Source organism: Pseudopipra pipra, chromosome 5 (genome assembly GCF_036250125.1).
Source record: "Pseudopipra pipra isolate bDixPip1 chromosome 5, bDixPip1.hap1, whole genome shotgun sequence".
Lineage (NCBI taxonomy): Eukaryota > Metazoa > Chordata > Aves > Passeriformes > Pipridae > Pseudopipra > Pseudopipra pipra.
Genome location: NC_087553.1, coordinates 45,298,187 through 45,322,470, shown reverse-complemented (window position 1 = coordinate 45,322,470; position 24,284 = coordinate 45,298,187). Strand labels below are relative to the sequence as shown.

General features: G+C 37.1%; 1 protein-coding gene across 2 annotated transcripts in view; it reads right to left on the bottom strand.

Moving 5' to 3' along the window:
• The window catches only part of NELL2 (neural EGFL like 2), a 135,951-nt gene that overhangs the window by 7,302 nt on the left and 104,365 nt on the right, over positions 1-24,284 (bottom strand). For both annotated transcript variants that reach the window (XM_064655844.1, XM_064655845.1), the window contains one exon: positions 8,399-8,539. In XM_064655844.1, coding sequence (XP_064511914.1) covers positions 8,399-8,539 — 141 coding nt within the window. The remainder of the gene's footprint in view (positions 1-8,398; positions 8,540-24,284) is intronic.

Here is a 24,284-nt window from a genome sequence, read left to right as displayed (position 1 = left end):
GAGTAAGGTAGATAGAATGAAGAAATCACAAGAAGTATGCAAAAAAATATAATTCTCTGCTCCCTGAAGAGCTTTAGTTTGTGGCAACCATTCATGACATGTTCAGTGAAACAAGGACAGCTTCAGAATCCTGTTTTCAAAACCTTTTGCTAGTTCTGTGTTCTGTCTAGCACATTTGAGTTCACTTGCTGAGAAGTTAATGTGAAAGGTGACATCTGACCTATAAGCTCATTTAAGCAAGTACACCATGTTTTAAGTTGCATCATTTATTAGAGACCATACTTAAAGTTGCATCATTTATCAGTGCGAAAACTAGAATACTTTAATTATCCAAGTTGCAGTGATACCTATAGCTCTTGTGTCTAGAATAGAAAATAAAGAAAAAAAATCGTGTCTCCAGTGAATAAAAATACATTACTTCAAAACAATAATACCTCAAAGAATTCAAGAACACCTTTAAAGATCTATTTCATCAAGGTACACACAATTATTTTGCAAGAGCCAACTAGCAGCACAAACTACCTTCTACTCGAATAGCCTTTATTTAGCTTTTTCCAGCTGCCCAAATGGAGAAAAACTATCTGGGAAAAAGGTTCAAAAGGTCATGAAGTAAACAGATATATGCAGTAGAAAGTGGAAAACAGTAAAGATTAGAACTACGGTGACTGTAAATACTGATACACTGAGTTCAACTCTAAATACAATTTCACAACAGTACGGCCCAAGTTCTTAATTATTAAAAAGTATTGTTATAATTAAATGTCCAACAGAGGAATATGAGACAAAATAAGCAATACGGTCATGCATGTATCTTTCACCATCAGCATAAAAAACTAATAAAACACAGCTTTGGGTTCAACAATGGAAATGAAACCTCCAATTCACCTCAAGCACATTCAGTTTAAAGCAAAATAATTCCATTATCATTTCAATTCCAAGTGTGGCTGCAGAAAAAAAAAGTAAGCAAGTTGCTAACATGAATATGAATTGGAATGAAAAACAGCAGGGAAATTATTAGAATGCCATTGTACAGTGGCACCATCTTTAAAAAATTGCAAAATGACTAGGGCTTATGGGAAGAATGAGGAAAATGTTATTTGAGAAAAACTGAAAAGAAATAAATTGCCCATCTCTAAAAGAACATAACAAAAAAAAAAAAGAATATTCCAGAGAAGATACGTTGACAGCTTTTTTTCTCCATATTGCCTAACACGCAAGACAATGGACAGTGAATGGAACTGGAAGACAACAAATTTAAGCCTGATAAAAGGAAATAACTTTTCATACAATGCATATACTAAATATGACACTCACTGCCACACTAAGAGGTGAAAAAGAATTCAGATTAACAGCAAGATTCTCTTTATCATTAAAGTATTTTTTAATAAATTACTTTATGAAACTTGTGTTCATTTCTTTAGAACACTGTTTTGTACAAAGCTTTCACACAGCTAGTGTCATAAATGAATAACGATACTTCACAAGAACCTGGACACTTAACAGAAAGCAGCCATATTTAATGAGATAAGTGGACAAAGTTCAGATATCATGTAAATAAGAAGAGTTTCCCTTAAACAAAAAATGCTGACCTTATAAACATTAAGTCTGCATTTGGCACTTATGTATAAGTGTATTTCACAATTTTCCCATGAGAAAAAGACTTCTGATGTTTGTTTTTCAACACAGTAACAGTAACTGAAAATAATGGAGGTTATCATTGACTCTGGTATCAAGCTGAGCTTATCTGGCTCTGAGAACTTATGAAAAATCTCAGCTTTGTTTTTTTCAGTAGTTTGATTCATGAAAACAAGTGTTCTGGATAGGGCAATTTAAATATCCCTAGTCACGGCAGGAGCTATTTACATATTGATTCTAACCTAATCAGAAACAGCAGTGTGTTTATGATGCAGCACAAGAAACACCAACTTTTCATGCATGAAACTCTCATTTGCATAATTCATCCACATCAAACTTTGAGCATTATCAGCAAAGAACTTGCACACAAATCATCCACACCAAGCAAAACTTTGTTCAGTTTTTTTACTTTGGAGTTTTAATGGATGGTGAATTATGTTACTGACAGTTTGGTTTACAGTCATAACCAGCTATGGACAAGGTACACTGCCCCCTCCATCTTCTGTATCTGAAGAGGGAAGATGTAGGATTACAGGTTGCATATTTCCAGTAAATCTAGCCACAGAGGCATATTATTATTGCTCCCATATTGTTTCAAAACAAAACCAAAGCCAAATCAAAAAACTACAACAAAAAACCCAAACAAAAATCAAACCAGTCAAACAAAAAAAACCCCAAACAAATAATTCATTTCAGGCTATTTACAACACATTGCTTAGGAACCAAGCAGCTTGAATGTTACGACATTGAAACATTAGGTCTCAAAGGACTTGGAGGTTTGCCTCAAAAAAACCCCAGAAATGAAATGTAAGTAGTTATCTAATGCTAAATAAGGATAAGTTCTTTTTTATGAAACCTACACTAAAAATTACAGCAGCTTTGATCTGGCGCATTTTGAAGGATTTTCCATTTCTTACCATCATCTCTTGGGACAACTTAACATTGCAACAACAAAGGAGTATCATGGGGGAAGAAGTAGTGATATATTCTGTGTTACAGAAAGCTAGGAGTTAATTGTATCACAAATAATTTTATGTCTACACAGGAAAAATACTGGCCTAAAGCCATACAATATGGTGACAGTACTTGGAATTACCGAACTCCATTTGCAATATTTGTGAGACTGCAGAGGCAGAAATCTCCATAAAAATGGGCATTTTAATTGCTCCACCAGGTTGTGACCCAAGGCTGTGTTTAACAGATTTACTGACTGATTCTTGGAACAGATAGTCAAAGAATCCCAAAGAGAGAAAGCACTGTTTGACTTGGCCCTGAGCAGGGAGCAGGCTCAGACTCAGAATGTCTCTACTGAGCAACTACTCTGCATTGGTGTGATAGTTTTCACTCTAGGCCTTCCTGGAGACCAGCTTGTAACCAGGAAGGAACTAGGAAGGTGACCAAGGAAGTATTCCATGCTATTCCTTTGCATAACCTGAGGTATAAATAAGGCGTAGATAAGAGAGCTCGCTCTCTTCCTTTCCGGCGAGGTTCGAGAACGGTGGGTCCCTGTCTCGGTCTGGCTTATCTGGAGCTGAGGTCTACAGTGACTGCTGTTCTCTGCCACGTGTGAGGGGAGAGCGCTGGGCTGTGTCCAGCCATCCTGCTTCTCTCAAGGGAAGTGGTGAGATTTTGCCAGTTCTTTATTTTGCTGGTTACTGGGTTTTTAGATTGTGCATACCTGTTTTGTTTCTGTCCCTCTGCATCCTTTTTTCGTCCTTTTTCCCTTCTCCCTTCCCCTCTTCCCTTTTAGGAAGCTATTTGGGGTTTCTGAGGTTATATGTATATAGTATTCTCACTGTATATATCTGTTTTACATGTAAAATATGTATATTTTGCTCTAGCTTTGGCTGTTCGGTTTTTTTCTTCCCTCTCTGGGAAGCAGGCTTTCGCTGAGCATTGGAGATTTTGGCAGGGAGCCAGCTCAAACTTGCTCAACTGGTGACGAACAGTGACCAATGTGTGCAAGTTCAATATCCTTCAAGGAATTTAAAAGGCTATAAAAAAAAAAAATATCTCTGTGGTAGTGCTTAGATTCAAAGACAGTATTATGTTAAAATAATGAAGTTTTAAATATGAATTAAAACTAGTGACTAAAAAGATAACATTTTCAGATAGAAAGAAGATTGTTTAAAGATACCATATCATGGATTCAGAGTAAATGTATACTATACTAATTAAAAAACACTTTAAAGAGGGAATACATTTCATATAGTATAATACTTTTATTCAAAACCTTCATGACCTCCCTTGCATAACACATGCTCTCTAAGGAACTACGTGCCATGAAATAAAAGAGGCCATCTGCCTTCTGTTTGGTGATGCTTAGGTTGGGTTTCCAAATTTAGTAATGAAGCCTTAATGCCTACAGCTCTATTTGGGATGGATGGGAGAGAAAGAAGTCACTTAATTTGCTGACCTTTTATGATCATGAATAAAAGCAAAAGGATTTTAATGGAGCTTTGTGAATGCTAGTAAGATTTCCTGCTGAAGAGCAGTGATTCTTTATTTCCTGTCTCCCTTAAGTACTATCAATAAGAAAGGTTCTGTTAAACGTAAGTGTAGGACTCCAAACTGACAGTGGTTTTCCAGCTACAAGAAATTTCATGTACTAATTAAAATACTGTATGTACTGTGAGATAAACTGAGACATCCTGACAGCTAGGAATTCCTCTGCCATGCAGATCCAGAGACATGGACGCTGGAGTCACCGTTTTGGACTTTGCCCATTCATTAAGGCTGGGGAGCATACTGAGGCTTGTAATATGCCTCCATCCCTCAATATCCTCAACTGTGGAACGTAGTGTTCAAGTAGAGACCTAGCCCCTGTGTTGTCAGGCAGGCTGCTCTGTCACATAGAGAAGGAAATTATTCTAATTCTGGAATCAGGATGGTAGAAGATAAACATAAGATATTTCAGAACAGAAAACCCAAACTGTGAGTTCACATAGAGATAAACCCTTACAACCAAAAAAGATCCTTTTATGAATTGGGCATTCTGGAATGCTGCTTTCCAATCCTTTCATTTGCACCTGTCTCATTTAAAGAATGTGGTACCTGCTGAGAGTGAAGAGATGTTGACCCCATATTCTATATAAACAACAGCTGGTACCTGACAGATACTCTTGGTTAGTCCTAATGGGCTGCCTTAATTAGGTGAGCTATTCTTCAAATGTGGATGTATGCAAAATGTCCAACAACTGCTGAGGTATAACCCGCACTATTCTGGTACAAACCAATACAGTTTCTCTCTTCAACTGATTTTGGAAGCTTTTAGACATTGCAGAGGACAAATTCAAAGGACTCAGGATGTTACACAGAACTGCAGGGCAAACATTAACAGGGCCCAAACTTTCTTATTTTAGGATTTTGCTCTCAGTTGTTCCAGTTTTTTTACTGCAATGAAGCCTGAGGATGCAATATCTACTCCCTTAGCCCAGCTCTCTTTAAGAAATAGTACATGAGAGACAACCTTCAGAGTACCAATAAGACTGTTTAAAGAAACAATAAAGAAAAGTTGTCAGGGGGCAAAGAGGAAGATACCGGTTAATATACCATGCTGAATGCTATATTTACATATATATAAAATTTAAGACATCCCAAAGCCATACAGTTCTCAAATCTATATGGCTGACATTTCACTTTTCTGGAAATACAATGATGCATAACATAATTTTATTTCCAAGGGAAAAACAGTAAGTGCTGGTAAGAGGTTGAAGCCCTACAGCTGCATTTCCCATAATTTCTCTTGGTAATTGTTAAAGACACCATAGGTCTGCCTAGGAGTATAATGTGAATCAGAACCATTAGCAAAGGAATCTCTAGGTCTTCCATTGCCTGTAGATACAATAAAATGTGATTACGAATTTCTGCGTCCAAGTACATTAGTCAAAATGCTCAATATTCGGAGTTTTGCCAAAGAAGCAGCAGTAGCCAAGGTCAATATATGTGTAATACAGGCAATTCAACAATTTTTTCATTATCAAGCACTGAAAAAGTCTAATGCTACCAAGGAGCCCATGTCTAGCTAGGAATATTTAGTACGATGCCCTAAAAGGACATTTCCTGCAAAACAGGTAGGTGCAGTTTTGGTATCCTGTTAAAATAAGGTTTTTAAGGAAATGTACCTGTGTGATTTTAATAGAGGTGTTTCCACATGAATTTTTAAAATCAGAGGCTTTGCTGAAGGAAACAAGGAGCTGATTACGCTGACCACCAAAATGCAATCTTGTACTATTGGCACATTTCCAGGAGACAAAAACAGACCCAGATTTGAGGCATACCACATAGAACAATCAAAAAAGAAAATATTTAAATCCACACTTCCTTGGCTTTTACAAGTTTTCTGCACTAAAACAGAGAACTTTCTTCAACACAACTAAAACTTATAAAAGATGAGTCAAAATCAATGCTACTATGCACTTTATATAAAACACTACTTTGAAGTAGTTTGCACTGTTCCTTCTACAGCTCTTGCAAGCTGAAGCACTTGCATGAGCCAGAAAGTTTCAGAGGATGCTGGTCCTGGATACAGTTGAAGGTGAGAATTGGAAGACTGAGATTTGAAATTTGAGATTAGTATGGCCTGGAAACTGCTGCCCCATTAAAGTGACTATCTAAAAGATTATCCATCACCAGCTCAATCTAATCACATCTAACTAGGGGTTACTGAAGAAGTGACAAAAGAAAACCATTTTCTTTGGTCTTTAAACCCAGCAGGGAAATCTCTTGCAGTGGAAAGATCTGACAGCAGAGAAGACAAATGCTTCTGCATTACTGTGTTGCACTACTGCAAGTTCAACTTTCCATACCATAATGAATTTTAGGCTGTCTCTTCATACCTTTTAGGTTTTATTTTTATTTGAGACAACATATCACAGGGTTCAATACAACAACAAGTGATGTAATAAGACTAATCAAATATCTAACTTTCTTCGCAACCAAGGCCAGGTTGGATGGGGCCCTGAACAACCTGGTCTAGTGGAAGGTGTCCCTGCCCACAGCAGGAGAGTTGGAACTAGATGATCTCTAAGGTCCCTTCCAACTGAAGCCATTCTATAATTCTAGGATCTCAAGTTGCTAAGCATTCCAATATTTGGAGCCGCAATCAATCAAACTGAAAGTGTTCCACTGTTAGTGACTAGGGTTATCGGCAATGAAGATAGTTTCCTGGCATCTCTGATTTAACTCTAATTACTTGTTATCCTCTGGTTATGTTTAACAAAGAGCTGCTGGTGCCTTGTAGAAAAGGTCAAAGCATTCTAATAATTGCCACTTCTGTATACATGTAGCGATCCCCATATTTCTTTTCCCTTGGCTTTTCATTTGCTTGGAAATTGCAGCTTAATTGTTACTTGTTTGCTCACATCTTAACATAGTAATTTTGTATCATGTATATCTCTTGAGACAGCATGTGCCAAGGCACTATCTTCAACCCATGAGACAAGTGTTATGTTGACACTGAAGATAAAACTTGGGATATTGAGAATATTTCCATAAATGCCTGGCTGAAGTATTTATTACCTGTGCCAGGAGTGACAGAAGTGCAATGTTATAATCAGAAGGAACACAACTTCTTCTTTGCGCCTTCCTGTCCTAACACCTGGACAGCTAACACTGACATTTAGTTAGTTCTTGAAAAAGTAAGCTCGATTTATGAAAGCAGTGGTTGACTCAAATTGCTGATTCCTCCTGGGATTACAGGCTTTCAGCTGTGGTAAAAATGTGTTGAAATAAAGTATTGATGATGGGCATACCGAAAAGGTCATTTTCACTCTTGGAAAACGGTCTGTGTGTCTGCCTTAGTGAAATTAATTCAATTGCTTCCCTTTGGGACAGAGGCAGCCCACCAATGTGAGTTTAAACAGCAATAAGAAAGATTACACTGTGAGCACTGAATATTTCAGCATTCAAAGACAGATAGGAGAAAGGGTCATAATTTTGCTCTAAGTAGTCCATGGCATAACTAGACTGGTTTGTCCTGTTATTTAAGAGTAGCAGCATGAAATATTTTAAGAGCTGAATAACATTCCATACCAAGATATTTGCATCTGAAAATAACTGTGTTCTTATTAACCTGCCGTTCCCTCTAACATCATTCATAAACAAGAAAACCGTCCCATCTCTTTGTGCTCGTGTCACTCTCTTGTCCCCTATATCTTGCCCCAGCCCTAAGTCCCAGTTTGTAATGTAGTTCTTCAAATTGTAGCTTTCTACAAGCAGTTAGCCTCTGCACAGGAGAAGCACTACGGTAGTAACCAAGGGTCTCAGGGATGCATAATAATTTTTTGCAATGGGAAATGTTTTTATCACAGACTATTTCAGTGTACAAAGAACAAAGTGGAGGAACTGAGGTCTGGATTGAGGCCTATTTTTACATACAAAGAATGTGACATATAAACAGATTACTGTGGAATGACAGATTACAGTGCATGCTATCAGCCCACGGGAAATCACTTATGCAAGGGACATGCACAGAAGCAGATGTAGAGCCAGAGAAACTGCATTTTAATCACCGTGTCTGACTTTACATATTATTTTAATGAATCACAGAAATGGCCACTAATATTTCACTGTATAAGAATATTCATACTTTATATTCTTTTGCCTTTGTTGATGATACTTATTTAGACTACAGTTGTTTTGGGTCAAGGTTTAACTTTCACTGATGCAGTGTCCAAGACCATACTTGACCAGTACAATCTGAGACACCAGACATTTCTGTAATGTGAGCCATAACACTACCCCATGTTTTTTAGACACTAACCTTCACAGGATTCTCCACTTGGCGAAAACATCCCATTGTCATGGTAGCCATCTCTGCATTCACAGTGGTACCAACCAGGCAGGTTAATGCAATTAGCACGGCTGTCACACTGAACAAAGCCATCTGAGCATTCATCAATATCTAAACAACAAAACAGAAGAAAATTCACACATATTGCAATATTCATCTGATGAAAGAACAATGGTATTTCTGGGTTTCACAGAAGTATTTCCATTAGTAACACTTGAATTTGCAGAATTACTTGCAGTGAAATTTTGAATCATTTCCATAAAAGGACTTGGCTAATGGCTTTGGGACTAAAAGCAATGGAAGTTCTGCTAATCCCAATTTACTGTTGATATATTAACAACTCTTGTCACAACACATGACAGGTAATTTGACACTGTGTAAACTGTCCACAAAATGAAGAAAGGACTTAGGTCCCAGTTCAGATAATAAGATGCTAACCCTTTGAGTAGTGCAGGCTGCCTGATAAATAAAGATTTTTTTCTAAGGGCATACCAAAACAATAAATAATCACTCTGGTCCTTGCTTATGCTCTTGGTGACACCAATTTTAGTTACTGGGGCTTCCCTATCTTGTGGAGTTCCTGTTAACTTATACCAAAACCTCTGACCCTCAACATAACTAACTGCAGACTTCTCTTCCACCATCAAAGAAAACAGCTGGGTTTCCAAACAAATGCTTTAACCATGAGGATGAAACACAATACATTCTCCCTCTCCTGAAAATTCCTTTGAGATGTGTGTATCTTAAAAGATCAACTTTCACTGACTAAACTTTATAATAAAAATTTAGCATAGAATGTATTTTTTTATGCACCCACTAGACCCAAAATCCACCAAAGCATGTCCTAAAGACACCTGAACTCATGCACTTAGCAAAGATGTGGAGAACTCTGTGACATACTCATTTTCAGTGCTTTCAGGTACACAGTAAGCTGTACTAAAGAATAAGTGCCAGAGTATGAGTGCTGTTAACAGCTAGGGAATACCAGGAGTATGGAGTCTAACGGGGATAAAAATGAGTTCTTCCCTATCAGATTCATTGCCCTATCATTGTGTTTTATACCGTAGCTAGAGCATTAAGCTGACTGAGAGGTGCCTATAGAACTGGCACAAAGAGAGACATACCATGTGCAAACTGCCTTTAGAAACAAAAAAGCTTTAATCTTACTCCACCATGAGTTTGAACAATGAATAAACCCTAAATGAACTGGCCACTCTGGCCAAAGCAAGGATTCAACCTTTCTTTAAAGGTTGAATCTTTAAAACTAAGAACTAAAGTAACGAATTAAGACTCAAACTGCTACAGTACCTCAGCAGTTGATCTAATATCCTCTGGGATGCACATATGAAGGAGAGGTGTGATATGACCACTGAGATATATGGGAAATATGTCAAAATTCTGTCCACAGCCTCTGTTGCTTCCCATTTATGTCATCTGTTATTTTCATAGGAGAAAGTGTAAACTGGCTAAGAAAATAAATCGTGAGCTGCAATAAGGTAACAAATCTCTTTTCTGTGGATAATAATGTGCACATAGATAAAGACATTATCTAGTCTTTTATGAAATCTATTCAAACACAAACTTAAAAAAAACCCAGGACTTCCTCATTTATCTAAAACATTTTGTTCCACATTTGAAGAAAATAAAATTATTGGTATGTGGGGGACACCTGTATAAACTACAAGGTATAGCACAGTCACCGACATTTGCTTTTGAGTTGTGTTTTTCTTATATATGCCAGGGTGTAGGTGGGATGTGCTCTGGGTATTTTATTTACAAGCCAAATAACACTTCTTTGGAATTTCTTTGGAATAATTGTACAACTGCATCATGAGCATATTGGTTTTTAAAACCTTCAAAGATATGTGATAAAAATTCATTAAAAATTTTCACTATGGTGTCCCAGTCTGATTTACTATCAACAGTCTTTCTGTTAGCAGGCATGCCTGATGTACATTATCAGTATTTATGATTATGAAAATTACCAGTACTCCTGCTGGAATATTGCAGCAAGAATATATTTTGCTTGCTTTGTGCATCACGAATTAAGTCATAAGTCTCTATTGGTTTAAAATAGAATTTTCAACTCCACTAGGAATTCCAAGATAATCATCTAAGTAGTCCTGCTGCAGGACTGAGAAATGCCAAACCTTTACAATCTTCCACTGCTCAGCATGTTTCTTTCTAAATCAGTATAAACTCTGGCCTTTTTTTTGTGAGCAGCCAGGAGCCAGTGGGACCTCAGAGGTGTTTGAGAGATCAGAGGAAGATCAATGAAAATTATGTTACAGTAGTGAGAAAAGGTTGGCTTGCAGTCTGTGTCTTATCTACTGCTATTCGCTCACAAACTCACAGAGTACTTAAGAAAAAGGAAAGGAAAAGAAGAAAGGACTGCTGTCTAGAAGTTCCCTTACCACTGGGAATATGCTACCTGGCAGACAGCTTGCCTGGCTGAACAGAAGTGACGGTGCTAAACGCTTGGGATCACCTGGTCAGTACAAGATAACTTGTTGGGGTTGTCCAAAGCTACAAGCCTCAGAGAACCAACAAAGCATGTAAACTCAGAGTCTAAAAGCTTTTGTTAAGACTCAGTCTTTATCCTGGCTACTTAATAACATGCATTAAGACACTGGATGGCATATATTTCTTCTTTGGGAAAGTGGAATGTATTTATTGTTGATGAGCTGGAGAAAAGCGTGTTATTTAGGTCAAAGTAATAGATATGAATTAAAGAAAGCCTGTGTTCCTCTCTTTGGAACAATTTATATGTGAACCTGGATCTTAAAATGTGCAGTATCACAGGCACAAGCAGAATGCATTCTGATGAACTCACTGATTATTCAGGAAAAACAAGTTGAGAATGTCACATCAGTATTGGTAAACTGAAAACAAAAGCAGCTTTTTTGTATTTATTTGCAAACTAGCTGAAAAACCTGTATCACAAGAAATATTACTTGGGATGAAATACTTTTACAGATGTCAATAAACAAAGAAATACATTCTCTGTTTTTGTTATGGCTGCATGCAAAGTTGAGTGGAGTTATGCAAGAAAGCCTACCATCACAAGCATGCATGGAAGCACGCTGCAGATCTTGAAAAAATGTCTTATTCCCTACAGATTGCTTGCCATTTTATTGGAACCATTGCTGCATTGATGCTGAATAATCCATTACTCCTTACAGGACTTTGCAGCAAAGAAAAGAAATCCAAAAGAATTCTCCTCACTGTTAACTTTTTAGGCAAACGATATCTTAAGCACATGCCAGTGGGTTTCAGAATATAGATGTTTCTTATGCACAGAATTTTGTTCTAATTCTCTGAGCTAATGCTGATCATAAATTCTAGTAAAGGTGTGTTCTGTAATGGGACAAAATATGTTAAACTCTGTTAAACAAGAAAATACAGCAGAAATTTGTCTTGCAGAGCCATAGCACTTATTTCATGGAAAATTTTCTTGACATTTGGATAAAAGGATTTCTATTTTCAAATGGGCATAGCATGGCTCAGAAAGTGCTGCAAAAGTATCTACAACTGAAATTATCTTATTAGTATGGGAAAAGCAGACAGAAATAATTTTCCTCTGTCCTATCGTGAAACCTTCTATGATGAATCATCTTGTAGCTGCTCAGTCAGAGGTGTGAGATGACAAGAGAAGAAAAACTGATTGAAGTTTTGCTTGGACAGTGGCTATGGTATATCAGTGGGCTATATTTAACATTAACAGCACTAATGAAGTCCTGTTTGATGCTGTACTAGAAAGGCATGAAACATGAAATATTACTTTATAGAAGGAAGTTACCAAAAGGTTTTATATTTTCAAGTATGAAAAAAATTAAATAAAATGTTTAAGTACAGAAAAAGGAAGAATGTATGTTTTTCAATAGCAGATGATGACATTTGTAAGGAGAACAAAATAGACACCTTATACTGAATATGCAAGTTCTGGTCTTTAACTGGATATAAAGAAGGGTGGAGGAGCGAGGGGATAAAAATTCAAATAAATAAATAATAAAAAAGGGAAACGTCTTCCACAGGAAGTAAAATGAAGGTGTATATTATGTGTGATGGGCCAGAGCAAATGCTCTCATCCTGGTCCTGTTCCAACTTATGGCAGAACTCCCATTGAAGGTATTTTTCTCTTTCCTATTCAAATAAAGAGCACAATTGCACATAGCAAATCTGCCACTCCAGTGATGCAAGTGGCCAGGTTTGGAACAGAAATCACTGGAAGTAATCTTCATCTCAAACTGGAGAGTAGCTACACAGCTGTACCACAGCACCTCAGCACCACCTGCTCTGGCTGTGCTTTCACCCTATGGCATTTGCACAGCAGAAGATATGTGATTCTGGCTCTTGAAACACTGTGGCTGGAGAACGCACACACACCTGTGAGACTGGTGAGCCCACAAAACACCAGGAACATGTGAACTCTCTCTACCCTACGTAATTCATACACTCATGGCAATGCTGCACATACACTATTGCCTCAAAACAGGGTAACTGACTACTACATACTTACGTTGCACGTGATATGGTTTTCAAATACCCAGGTCTTCTTCTGTGCATTTGTCTTAAACTTAAGTCAGCCTGCTTATTTCCATATTTTGTTACTGATTTTTCAACTCAAAAATGACTGGTTTTTTTTGCGGAAGCCCCACTCTAATAAAGTAGACACACAGTCAGAGACATTTAGAAAGTAAGAACTGTATGTGCTTAGCTCCCCTTGACAGGAAAAAATTTTGCTCTCCCAAATCACCTTCCTTATACCTCAGAATCACTCATTTCCTGAACTGTGGTAACAGTTTTAGCTAGTATACCCTCTTCTTTTGGGAACACTGAGAAAACTCTGCTCCCTGAAGAGTAAAATAAGATCATTAGCAAATTATCCACTGATACAGTAAGAAAAAAGGAAAACTAGCTGTCTGATGAATATTATTAGAGAATTTCTGTATAATAAGACCTTTTGAAGATTGAAAGTGGTATAAAATTGCCAATTTGAAAGATAGCAGTGCTCTTTCATTCAGCATAGGACCAAGCTCTCTAATGCGGTCAAGTTGCACTCAACAAAGAACTGTGGTGTAGGGGAAGGGGTGAAGTTTCTAACACTTTACATTATTCGCTTCAAGACTCACATATTAGTCACCAAATCTTCCTCTTGGAAAAGCCTGCTTGCCACCATCAAGCACAAACTTACAGAGACAGAGAACACAATATAGTCCAAAAATCTTTTCTTTCATTCATTAGCTGCTTTATCCAGGTTCTTGCTTGTCAAGAAGTCAACACCAAAGATTGGTAGCTGTGGATAATTAGAATTTAGTTATCTCCACACTGAAGTTTTTCTGCAACAGTATAATACATGGCACTTAGCTAAAACTGTCAGTTAATAGAGACTCCCAATTGCAGTAATCTGTCCCAGTGCTAATTGGGTTTTATCACTGGATATAATTATAAAGATTAATAAGCAATCAACATCTTCCTTAATGTTCATTCACTACTGACTCAGACTAAATTTGAGATCTCATTTCAAAGGCAACAGCCTTTGTAGCCTAATGCTAACATCCAGAGACACCCACATCCCAGCCCCCACAGTCAGCATAAATAAAGTGAAAACAACTGAAAGAAAAATAATTTCAGAAACAGATCACTGAAGAAATGGCTTAGGAGACTATGCAGCTGTTTAAAAAGATAAATCTTCAATTTTTTTTATAGGTACATTTGGAACAGTCAGACTCTGATACGTCTTTGCACACGTCAACACATTTTCAAGGATATTATGTCTGACTTGTATATAAAAGACCATGTTTCAACTATTCAAACTTATGCTCAGTTAACAGAATACCCAGTAGGATTAAGATGATGTCTGGGTTATCTAATTTTAGTAAATATGTACGCAAGGAGGAAAAGGCCTTATTCAGTAAGACAAAATGAAAGAACACTGTACTGTACAAAGTATTTGCTATTGTAACTCAGTTTTCTGGAATAGCTTTCAAAACGGTTCATTATCTCTACTGCAAGTTCTAGAGTCACATCTCTTGCACTTAGGAACTGAAAAGTGGTTGTGTTCGTTTCCATGTGACAACAGATTTCTAACATGATGATACTTGAGAAGACCCTCCTGTTCAATCAGACCTTTGATTTGAGATCTTATGCAAGAAATAGGTCCCAGAGGAGAAATACAAGAGCTTGAAACTATTTCAATATACTGGAGCTATCTTGTTGTTAAAACAAAATATCAGCTTTTGGGATTTCCATCCCACTACATTCCCATATACCACATGCACATAAGTATCACACAGAGGAATAAAAATCCCAAGAATGTAGAAGCTGAGAATACTGACATAATTCAGAAAACCAAAGTTGCTTGGGATGATTTTTAAATCTATTTTGTAAAGTTTGATCAGCTTCTTTTTTTCTAACACTGCTGCTGACTACAAAAAGAACTTCCTTCCTTGGTCAAAAAGACCCTGATTTTGTTCACAATCTTCTCTCTGATTTGTTCAGCTTCCAGTAACTCTTTCAAGATACGATACCATATTTGGAGTACTAGGACATGTTTTTCACTGTATGGGTTCTTACTTCAAAGTCCTCATTAAATTATAAAATATCCTTGATTTTAACTGCAATGTCATACCAAAATTTTATTCAGTTACAAGTTTAAATCATGAAGGGCAAGATTACAGGTGGCCTGTGAGGCACAGCAAAGAGAGAAGTCACCCACAATTTTATCCTACCATAACATAGTTCCACAAGCAAAAGAGCTTTCTCTACACAGCACTAGAGACATCAGTTATCTCAGATACAGCCTTCAGAGAAGAGCAAAGACTATGGTCCTTCCTCTTCCTGCTCCCCTGGATAATGAATTAGGCCCATCTTGGAAAAAAATGCATTTGCAATGTCTTTAGAATTGCTGCTTCTTGACACCTCCTAGATCTAGTAAAACTTCTGGCTAAGTCATCTGAAAACCATAATCTGGTTCAAGGGCAGGAAACTACAGCTGAAGCTATAAATGTCATCTAAAAAATTGCTTCAACAGGTTGAGTCAGTGCTGTAGATGATAATTCTTCACAAAAAATTTCCAAGTGTCATGTTGCATGAAAAAAATAACTACTGTTATAACAGGTCTTTTTTTTTTCTTTCCTTATTTTTATTAAAATCCTAGCAAGACCATGATTGCATTTTTTAAAGTACTCTGTCCATGAAAAACTAATTTAGTTACATTAATGAAAAGGAAGCAAAATGTGATTGAGGATGTAATATGGAATTACAGTTCATTAATTCTTCAAGTATGCAATTTTCCAGACTCCTGATCCTCCATTGATTTCTGCACACCCCTATAGGTCCTGCTAAATGCCAGTAAAAAGAAATTCGATGGTGTTGGTATTTCATGTGTGGCAGTGGTGGCACCAAAATTAGATAGAAACATTATGAAAGGGAATTTTCCACTGACTGTTCACCATGCAGCTAACAATTCTTTGCTGTCAAAAATAGATCAATCACAGACCACACCAATAATTGAAACTACGGCAGTCTTTCATTACACATCCAATATCATCACAGGAATTGGTATTCATAACAACTGAAATTCAGAACAACTAATTAGCCATGATGAACTAGGTGCATCCATTAAGACTGTAAAATAAAAATAATATATTTTTCAGCCACATTGCATGACCCTGATTGTGCCAATCCTCATTAGAAAGACTAATTGAGAGGTATTGGGCCCCTGTTTCTAGCTATTGACAAAGAGGTGATTTTGTTTCACTTTGTTCATCATTCTCAGTACAGCATCTCAACTGTAACAATTGCTTCTGTTTCCTCTTTAGCCCTATCTTGAAAAAGAAAAGTACTTATTTTCTTCAAGATAGCAAAAGCACTTTTATACCTCGAAATACTCTGACAATACCCATTTTAGATACCTCCTAGCATCTGAAAGTTATTAGCTGCATTTGCACATTTGCTAGTCCTAGAAATAGGACTAGCACACTAGTGCAAGCTGCTAAAGATGCTAAAAATAGTTGGCTTCTAAACAAAAGAGAACTATTTGTCTGAAAAGAGAAGAGCTATTTTGGCCAGATGTTACCTCTTTTCCAGTGGGTGTGAAGGAAGGCTTTACTTGCACAGTGTAATGATGAAAGATCTCGGGTTTCCTCAAGTGAGGAGTTAAGTCAGCCATAACCACGAGTTACAATGTTTACACACATATGAACCAATGATGCAAACAGCATGTTCTCAGCTTTTTTGGTAGTTCAGCTTTGCAAAGGCTGTTTCAGATCAGTTCTGTTAAAAATTACAGTAAAATTCCAAGTATTTAATTAAAAGGCAATTTAGGGAAAACAAACAAAAGAGTCAACAAAGCAACTAAAACAAAGTTTGGTTAGGAATTGTTTTGACAACCTGATTTGAACTTGTTCTCCTGCTATAGTCCAGGGTACTGTACATACTTTATATGTGCTGAAGTTAAAACATTCTTACCTACATTTTCCTACCCATGGCTTCTTACCATGACTCTTAATCCATATACCATAATTTGCATTGCTACTCCTGAACTACCAAATCATGTAGAGATTGTAGAAAATTACTGAAGCACAAAAAAGGAAAAAACCCCACACTATTCCTTTGCTTGGGCTATAACCACATCATTGGTACATATCTGCAGAAACTGCAAACTCCCTCATGTTGACAGCAAAAGGAAGGACTCTGTGGGGATACAGGGCAATGATTGGCAGTATTATAGATTTTAATTCCACTAATAGTTGAATGGCTCATAATTCATGAGATAGCTTACAGTGAGTGATGAAGGTCATTTCTATCTCCCTTATATAACAGAAGAAAATTCTATTATAATGCTGCTGAGCTGCACTATTCACATTCTATTTATAGCCGAATGCAGATGAAATTTTAGTTTTCATGTTTAATAAAGGACTTTTTTCCGCATAGTAAATATCCACTAAGTAGTGGATGCATTTTGATGTTTTCAATGCATAACAAGAAAATCCTGCCTCCTCAAAGCTTTTTTGTAGAGTTCTTTCTTCCCTGGTTTCTCTTTTTTTTCTTTTAAGCTGCTACATATAGGATTGTAATGTTGCAACAAACTAAATAAAGATATAAAGAGAAAAAGATAAGTACTAGTATGTGACTCTTCAGCAAAGAAAAAATCTTTTGTTATTTAAAACTGACAACTCTGAAGGAGGAAAGGAATTATATGCACCCAAAAAAACTGTGTCAGGCAAGGAAAATGAAGGGAGAAAAAGACACAGAAGGATGAAGCAGCAAAGCATCTTAAGCTATAAAACAGAAAGGATGAGTTAAGTAGGGTTCATGCCTAAATTGAGAGAACGCACATTAAACTCAATATGGGCATTTTTTGCTTAAATTCTATCAAATATTTACTTTGTGAATTATTATAAGTATAAATGTAAAGCAAAGTAAAGCAAGTAAGCATTCCAAGCTTCTAAAGTCACCAGTCCTTGTTTCACTGCTCATTTTTGAGTTTGTTTTTCATATCTGAGAAAAATTCAGGTGGTAATGGGAAGGGTGACCTCCCTTTAAAACACTGCAGCCAAGCAAAAAGCATCTCATCTGCAGAACCCTGGCTTTCCTCTTTGCTTGCTGCAGATCTCCTTTGTTTACTCTCACGAACAACATTTAAACCTTTTTCTCCTATATAATGAGATAGCCATTTTAGAATATGTCCTTTTTGAAAGTCAAAGGGTTTTTTTAGGTTTTACAAATTATCTGTACTTCCCACTCACAGAAAATATGCTACAACCCCCACCATGTCAGCTGTTGACATATTTGAACAGAGTGGCAAGGGGAGCAGAAATGAGATGACCCATGTCTCATCTGGACTTTCGCTACTACCTTCTTATGCAAACTATGTCACCTACTTAGATTTCCTCATCTGGTTTGATTTCCACATCTGTAAAATGAGGAGAAAGTGCTTCTACCATCTCTTTTTTTTTGCACATGAACCACTCTGGGTGAAAAAAATTAAGTAACAGTGCTGATTTGGTAAATACCACATGTGCTGATGCCAAGGATCAAGGAACAGTAACAGATTGGGAAACTGGAACTACAAAAGAGGCCAACATGTTTCTGGAAGAGATGAGAGGAAGAACACTGAGCTGTAGAGATGGATGCTGCATCCCTTGTCCTTTCTACCCCACCTGCCTTATTTGGTAGCACAGGCAGATCGTAGAAGTCACAAGGACACAGTGATAGCAATTGTCCATATCGGGACCAGTGTTATTTAATATCTTCATTAATGACATAGATGAAGGGACTGAGTGCACCCTCTGCAAATTTGCAGATGACACCAAGCTTAGTGGTGCTGTTGACACACCAGCTAGGTATAGTTGGATATAGCACCAGCACTTGTAATTATATTCATATTATACATTCTTAGGGAAAATATTTGGAGAAAGAGAAGAACAGGAAGCTGTTTTGTACACCAGCATGACGAATTTCAGAATCTCACTTACAAACAGCTTATCTATACCATATACGTCAAGTTTGCAACCAATCCATTGGCTGCACGTCTATTTTTCTGTAGCCTGAATTAGCACTTGGAGCACTGCTAAAGTAGAGCATTCCTTGCATGAAAGGCTTTTTCTCCAGGGGTTAGCTGAACACTGCTCTACTACAGTTTCTTAGACTGCCAATCATGTTTTCTTTTTGTTTTGAACTTCCTTATAATAATAAATATGAAGACTTTTACTGGAACACAGGTAGATGAAGTTTGCTGAAATTATTAATTATAATAACAATTCAAATGACAATAACTATTTGCTAGTTTTTTTACTGGTATTGTGAGATATGCAATATTATATCTCTTCTCAGCAACAGTCCTTTCAGAATCTAAGCTTATTCTTGGACTGTAAACATCACATACTCAAGGTTTCTATGCTTACTTCTGACTAAAAACTTTAAAATCTGTTAAATTTTTCCCTGAGGGGAGAAAAAAACCCCTCATGCAGAGGTTTTTGGAGAAGAGTTTCAGCAAAAACTGAAACACTGTGCTGGAGTTTCTTGCTCTCTCTGTAAAGGATCTTCCAAATTCTTTTGAGCTGGGGGAGGACAAATAAACTTTAGCCACTTTATGCCCTTTATACAAATGAATAGAGAATTCTTAGGCAACACAAAGGGGACAGAGATGTTGCATTGAGGGGAAGCTTCTGTGAGAAGCTGCCAGAGCTTCCCCCACGTCTGACAAAGCCAGTGCCAGCTGGCTCCAAGATGGACCTGTTGCTGGCCAAAGCCGAGCCCACCACCAACAGTGACAGTGCCTCTGGGATAATGTATTTAAGAAGGGGGGAAAGTTGCTGCATGGTAACTACTAGAAAGGTTATCAATAGAAGCTGTGAAGATGATGGCTCCTAACCCCATGATTTATGTAAGGCTTATCAACAGGAGTGCAGGAACAAAAATACAAGAACCAAAAGTTAATTTGTACTTGCTGCTCTAAAGTAGCCAAACAAGATTTTTCAGAAACTTTCTAGGAATTTCAGATTTGACAGTACAAATTAGGCCTGTTTGACCCTCTATGAGTGAGGCTATGTCTCCCTATTAATTACCTGTCAGGAGTAGATACAATATATTGTGCCCTACGCATCAGAAAACTATATTAACCAGAAACATGTAAAGAGTGTGGAAGTCCAAATTCCTAGAATTACTGTTCTCAAAAACTATTTATTTGAAATTGTGCAAGCCAAAAAAAAAAAATAAAAATTTCCAAGTTATGAAAGGAAATTACAGTGTTGATTTTAGCCTACTCCTTACTGGGATTTGCTCAAATCTCAAAAGTCACCTTATATTCTGAAAACATTAAAAAGTTTTGCAACAACAAGAGAAACAGAAATGCTGCCAATCAGATAACTGATACACTGGTATGGCTTTGTAAGGAAATAACTCATAAAGTCATATCCTGCTAACCTCTCCTGAAGTCACCAAAAAATATTCTATGTGAAAATGCATGTTTCACATTGCATAACTGTAGTTCAGTGATAGGACTGCAAAACACAAATTATGTATTCAAAATTCATTATTAGGGTTCTGTATCAACTTATTTGAAATTTATCATAGTGACACATTAGAACTAGCTGTTATATTTAAAGAAGACATAGAAGTTGATGTTATCAGATTCTTCCCATGTTTGCCCATGGTTCTACTACCTGCTTTTCCTACAGGCATCACTAAACACACTAGTTTTGTGCATTACCTCAATAACCCAAGGGTAGCTCGAACACTGTTCTTGTCTCTGAAATCAGTAACTGACATACAAAATAACCATCTTTGAGAAGGGCAAGACCCTAATGCAGACTGACTAGTGACTTTATACAGCAAAGACGCAAGTGATAAAGAGAGATGTTTCAGCATCCTCAGCAAAACCATTACATTATTTTTAGCAGCTGGGTCCTGTCTCTTTCTGCTGAAAGGGGGATCACAGAAGATATTAACCAAATGCAGGTGCGTGCAGTAATTCAGAAGTGTTTTCATTTCAGAGATTCAGCTCTCAAGAATAGAAAGTACAGTTAGATATAGACATTTACAGTTAAAATTCTAAGTTAAACCTTTTTAAACAGGATACTGAGAGTCATCACTTACATTTAAGATATGGCTGGAAAGGCCAATCTTCTGAACTCAACACACCACATATTCAAATTTCAATAGGGCAGGAACCTGGAAGACTTGCCAAAGAAATGGAGAGCACTTGGAAGGACTCAAGGAGGAAAAACAGCAGTGATTCCCCACTGTTATGGCAGCAAAGCCCAGTAACGAGCTGGGTACATCAGTTCCAGCATCTCTCCTTACTCACCTTTTCCCACAGCTGGGGCTCTGGGTTACGCAGACCTGACACCACGGTTTCAGCACTGGTGCAGGTCAATGTCAGCATACAGCTCAGCATCCAAGCTGTATCTCAACTGCTTGCAAAGCACAATTTAGCTTCTTTGGACTTTGCCCTAGGCAATTTTGTTTTGGTTTTGTTTGGGTTTTTTTGCCTGCACCAAGCGGAAAGTTTATAATAGCTTACAAGCTTTGAAAATTTTTGTTCTTGAAATGCCAGACTCCAAAGACCTGACTTTCAGAATATGATGAATTCCTACTGCACACTGAGATCTATTAAAATGTTTTACGCTACAAATCACTCTTAAGAAATCTTTGTTTGCAAAATTTTATCCAGATTCTATAGACTAACTCAACTTTCTCTTTTTTCTGTGTATTGAAGTCAGCCCTTTAATGTAAATAAAGCATCCCCTGACAAAAATATCCTCTAATTTCTAAGCCTCAAATTTGGGAGCCTCCCCAAAAACAGAAGCCTGAATACTCAGGACACCAAGATCCAAACAAGTCAAGTGGACTACGAAAACTAATGAACTAGGGGAGGCACCCCCATTCCTACAGCTTTTGCTCTGGACAGTTCATGCTTGTGCTGCCTTCATGTTCATTCTGCTTTCCTCTTGCTCCCTTCTTTTTTTTCCTCCTTCACTAAAAATCCCAGCAATGCCTTAAGGATTTCAGAGAAAAAAAATATTAATTCTAATATGCTTTCTGCTCAAGGAGTTTGTGTGTTATACTCATTTATCCCATCATAAAACCAGCTTCTCCTGTTAGATTATGAAGGGCACACCTCTTACTCTGGCTTTGTGAAGGACCATGCATACTTCTACCACAAATTTGAGCCTTTTGGTATTATTGCTATAAATCCCAACCTAGCTATCAGTAATTTAATTCTTCATTGTAACAATAAAACTGAGTAAATGGGAGATTCCTGAGCTGCTCAGAAAATTTTGACTGTGATACTCTCGTAGCTTATGGAGAGTCTTCATTTGACTGTGGCCAAGAATTCCTAAGAGTTCTGCCAAAAGCAGCTTCGGTTCTTAAAGTATTGGTCCAATACTCTATGGGCTTCAAATGCCACTTGTGTCACAGTTTCAGCTTCAGAGCCAACTTGGCCACAAGATGATTGTGGTTGTTTTAACTGAGCACAAGGGATCAAATAGTTCTCTTGTGATGCTCTTCATTTTTACAAAATCAGCAACGTTAACAAGCTTTCTGGTTACTTTGATAAAGTCCTCTATTAAAATACTAGTAAAATACTTTTTCTAAAAACTGGAGAATCATAATTAAAATACTTTCACAAGCTTTCTTTGGAATAGGAATAATAATAGTCTATAATAATCTGAAGCCTGCTATTATTATGGTCAGTGCATCTGAAAAAGTTAATTTGGATTTGTTGAAAAGAGTAATAGTCATGCATGTTAATTATTTAGCTTATGTAGAAAGTAGTAGAAAACTCTGATGAGATCTGGTCTATAACAATTATTTATCCAAATCCCTTGTCTGAGTTGTATTTCAATATTTTGCACTACAAATGCTAAGTACAAAGTTGCAAGAATTTGTTTTAGCAACACCAATTTTTTTTCTTTCCCCGTGAAGGAGTAGCTTTCCATACATGGAAAAAAAAAGGGGAAAAAATGCAGAAAAGAGACAAATAATATATATTCCTTGGATTTGGCTATTTCTGGTATGAGATCAGATAAGAGAGGGTCACCTGACATATCCAATGCTAACCATTTTTTTTTTCATAAATCCAGTTACACATTTAAATAAGCCAACTGTTAGTAATAATGTATGGCTGAATTAATGTAGAATCTGTAAATTAAAACTGTCCAGGGGAATGGTCAAAGCACAAAATGAGTGTGGAAACTCAAAAAATGAAGCTGACAAGCAGCAAAAATGCTGTAATCTTGTATATATAGACTAGCAGATATGCATATAGAGCAGGAGAACAAATCCTTTCCTAAAGCTCTGTGACCAAATTAAAGGGGGAATTGCAGTAACAGCAACCAAATCTAACAAAGTAATCCTGTTCTGAATTCTAAAATATAACACTTTTCAAATACAATTTTACACAGCATTTAAAAATGTCAATTGAAGAATTCATAATTTTGCAATCAAACAAGAATGTATTAAATCAGGTGTTTTGAAGAAGTTTAACAGGCACAAATATATTTAGATTTGCTTGGTAGTCTCATTTCTACACTGTAGAAGGCTGCTCTAAAGGGTACTACTGTGCCTTTTAAGACTTCAAAAATCTTTTAACATATAAACTCCACCTACCTAAGCCAATGATGCATCCTCTACACTAATAAGGCCTCAACCCATATCCTTTGGGAAGAGACACAGAAATTCCTCCACTCATTTTTACGACTTAATGACTTTTGGTTTCATTATTATGGCTTAATACCAATTTTTTAAAAAAGGTAGTGGAGGTTGTTTTATCTGCATATGATTCTTCCATCTGCTGCCTCATTTCCACATGGCACAGGTCATGATTAATCTAAAAGGCTCCCAACAGATCACTGGAAGGTGTTGTAACAGCTCTGTTAAGTGTGAGACACTGCACAGTGAATACATCTTCTCACTGAAATACCTGATTAGCAGTAACAGTTGATTCTCCTTAGGTTTCTGACAGAGATGTGGCTCCTACTGACATCCCAGAAGCACCATTTTGAAAGCAAAAAATTTTACAAAACCATCCTACCTACACAGGGCTTCACTTTGCTTTGCAAAAGCTGCACTGAATTTAGGCTCCATAGACAGAACCTAAGCATGGACAGCATTGTCCTTCTCAGGCTTTGGGAGAAATATAGACACTGATTGAGTATGCAAGGATGGGTTTTGGGAAGGACACAGAAAACAGTGAGGTACTCAATGCCTTCTTTGCCTTCGTCTTTATGGGTAAACTTTGCCTTCAGGTGTCCCTGGTCCCAAGACTAGTGTCAAAGTCTGAAGCAAGAAAAATCTACCCTTGGTGGAGGAGAATCAATAGCTAAACAAAGTGGAAAAAAGCACA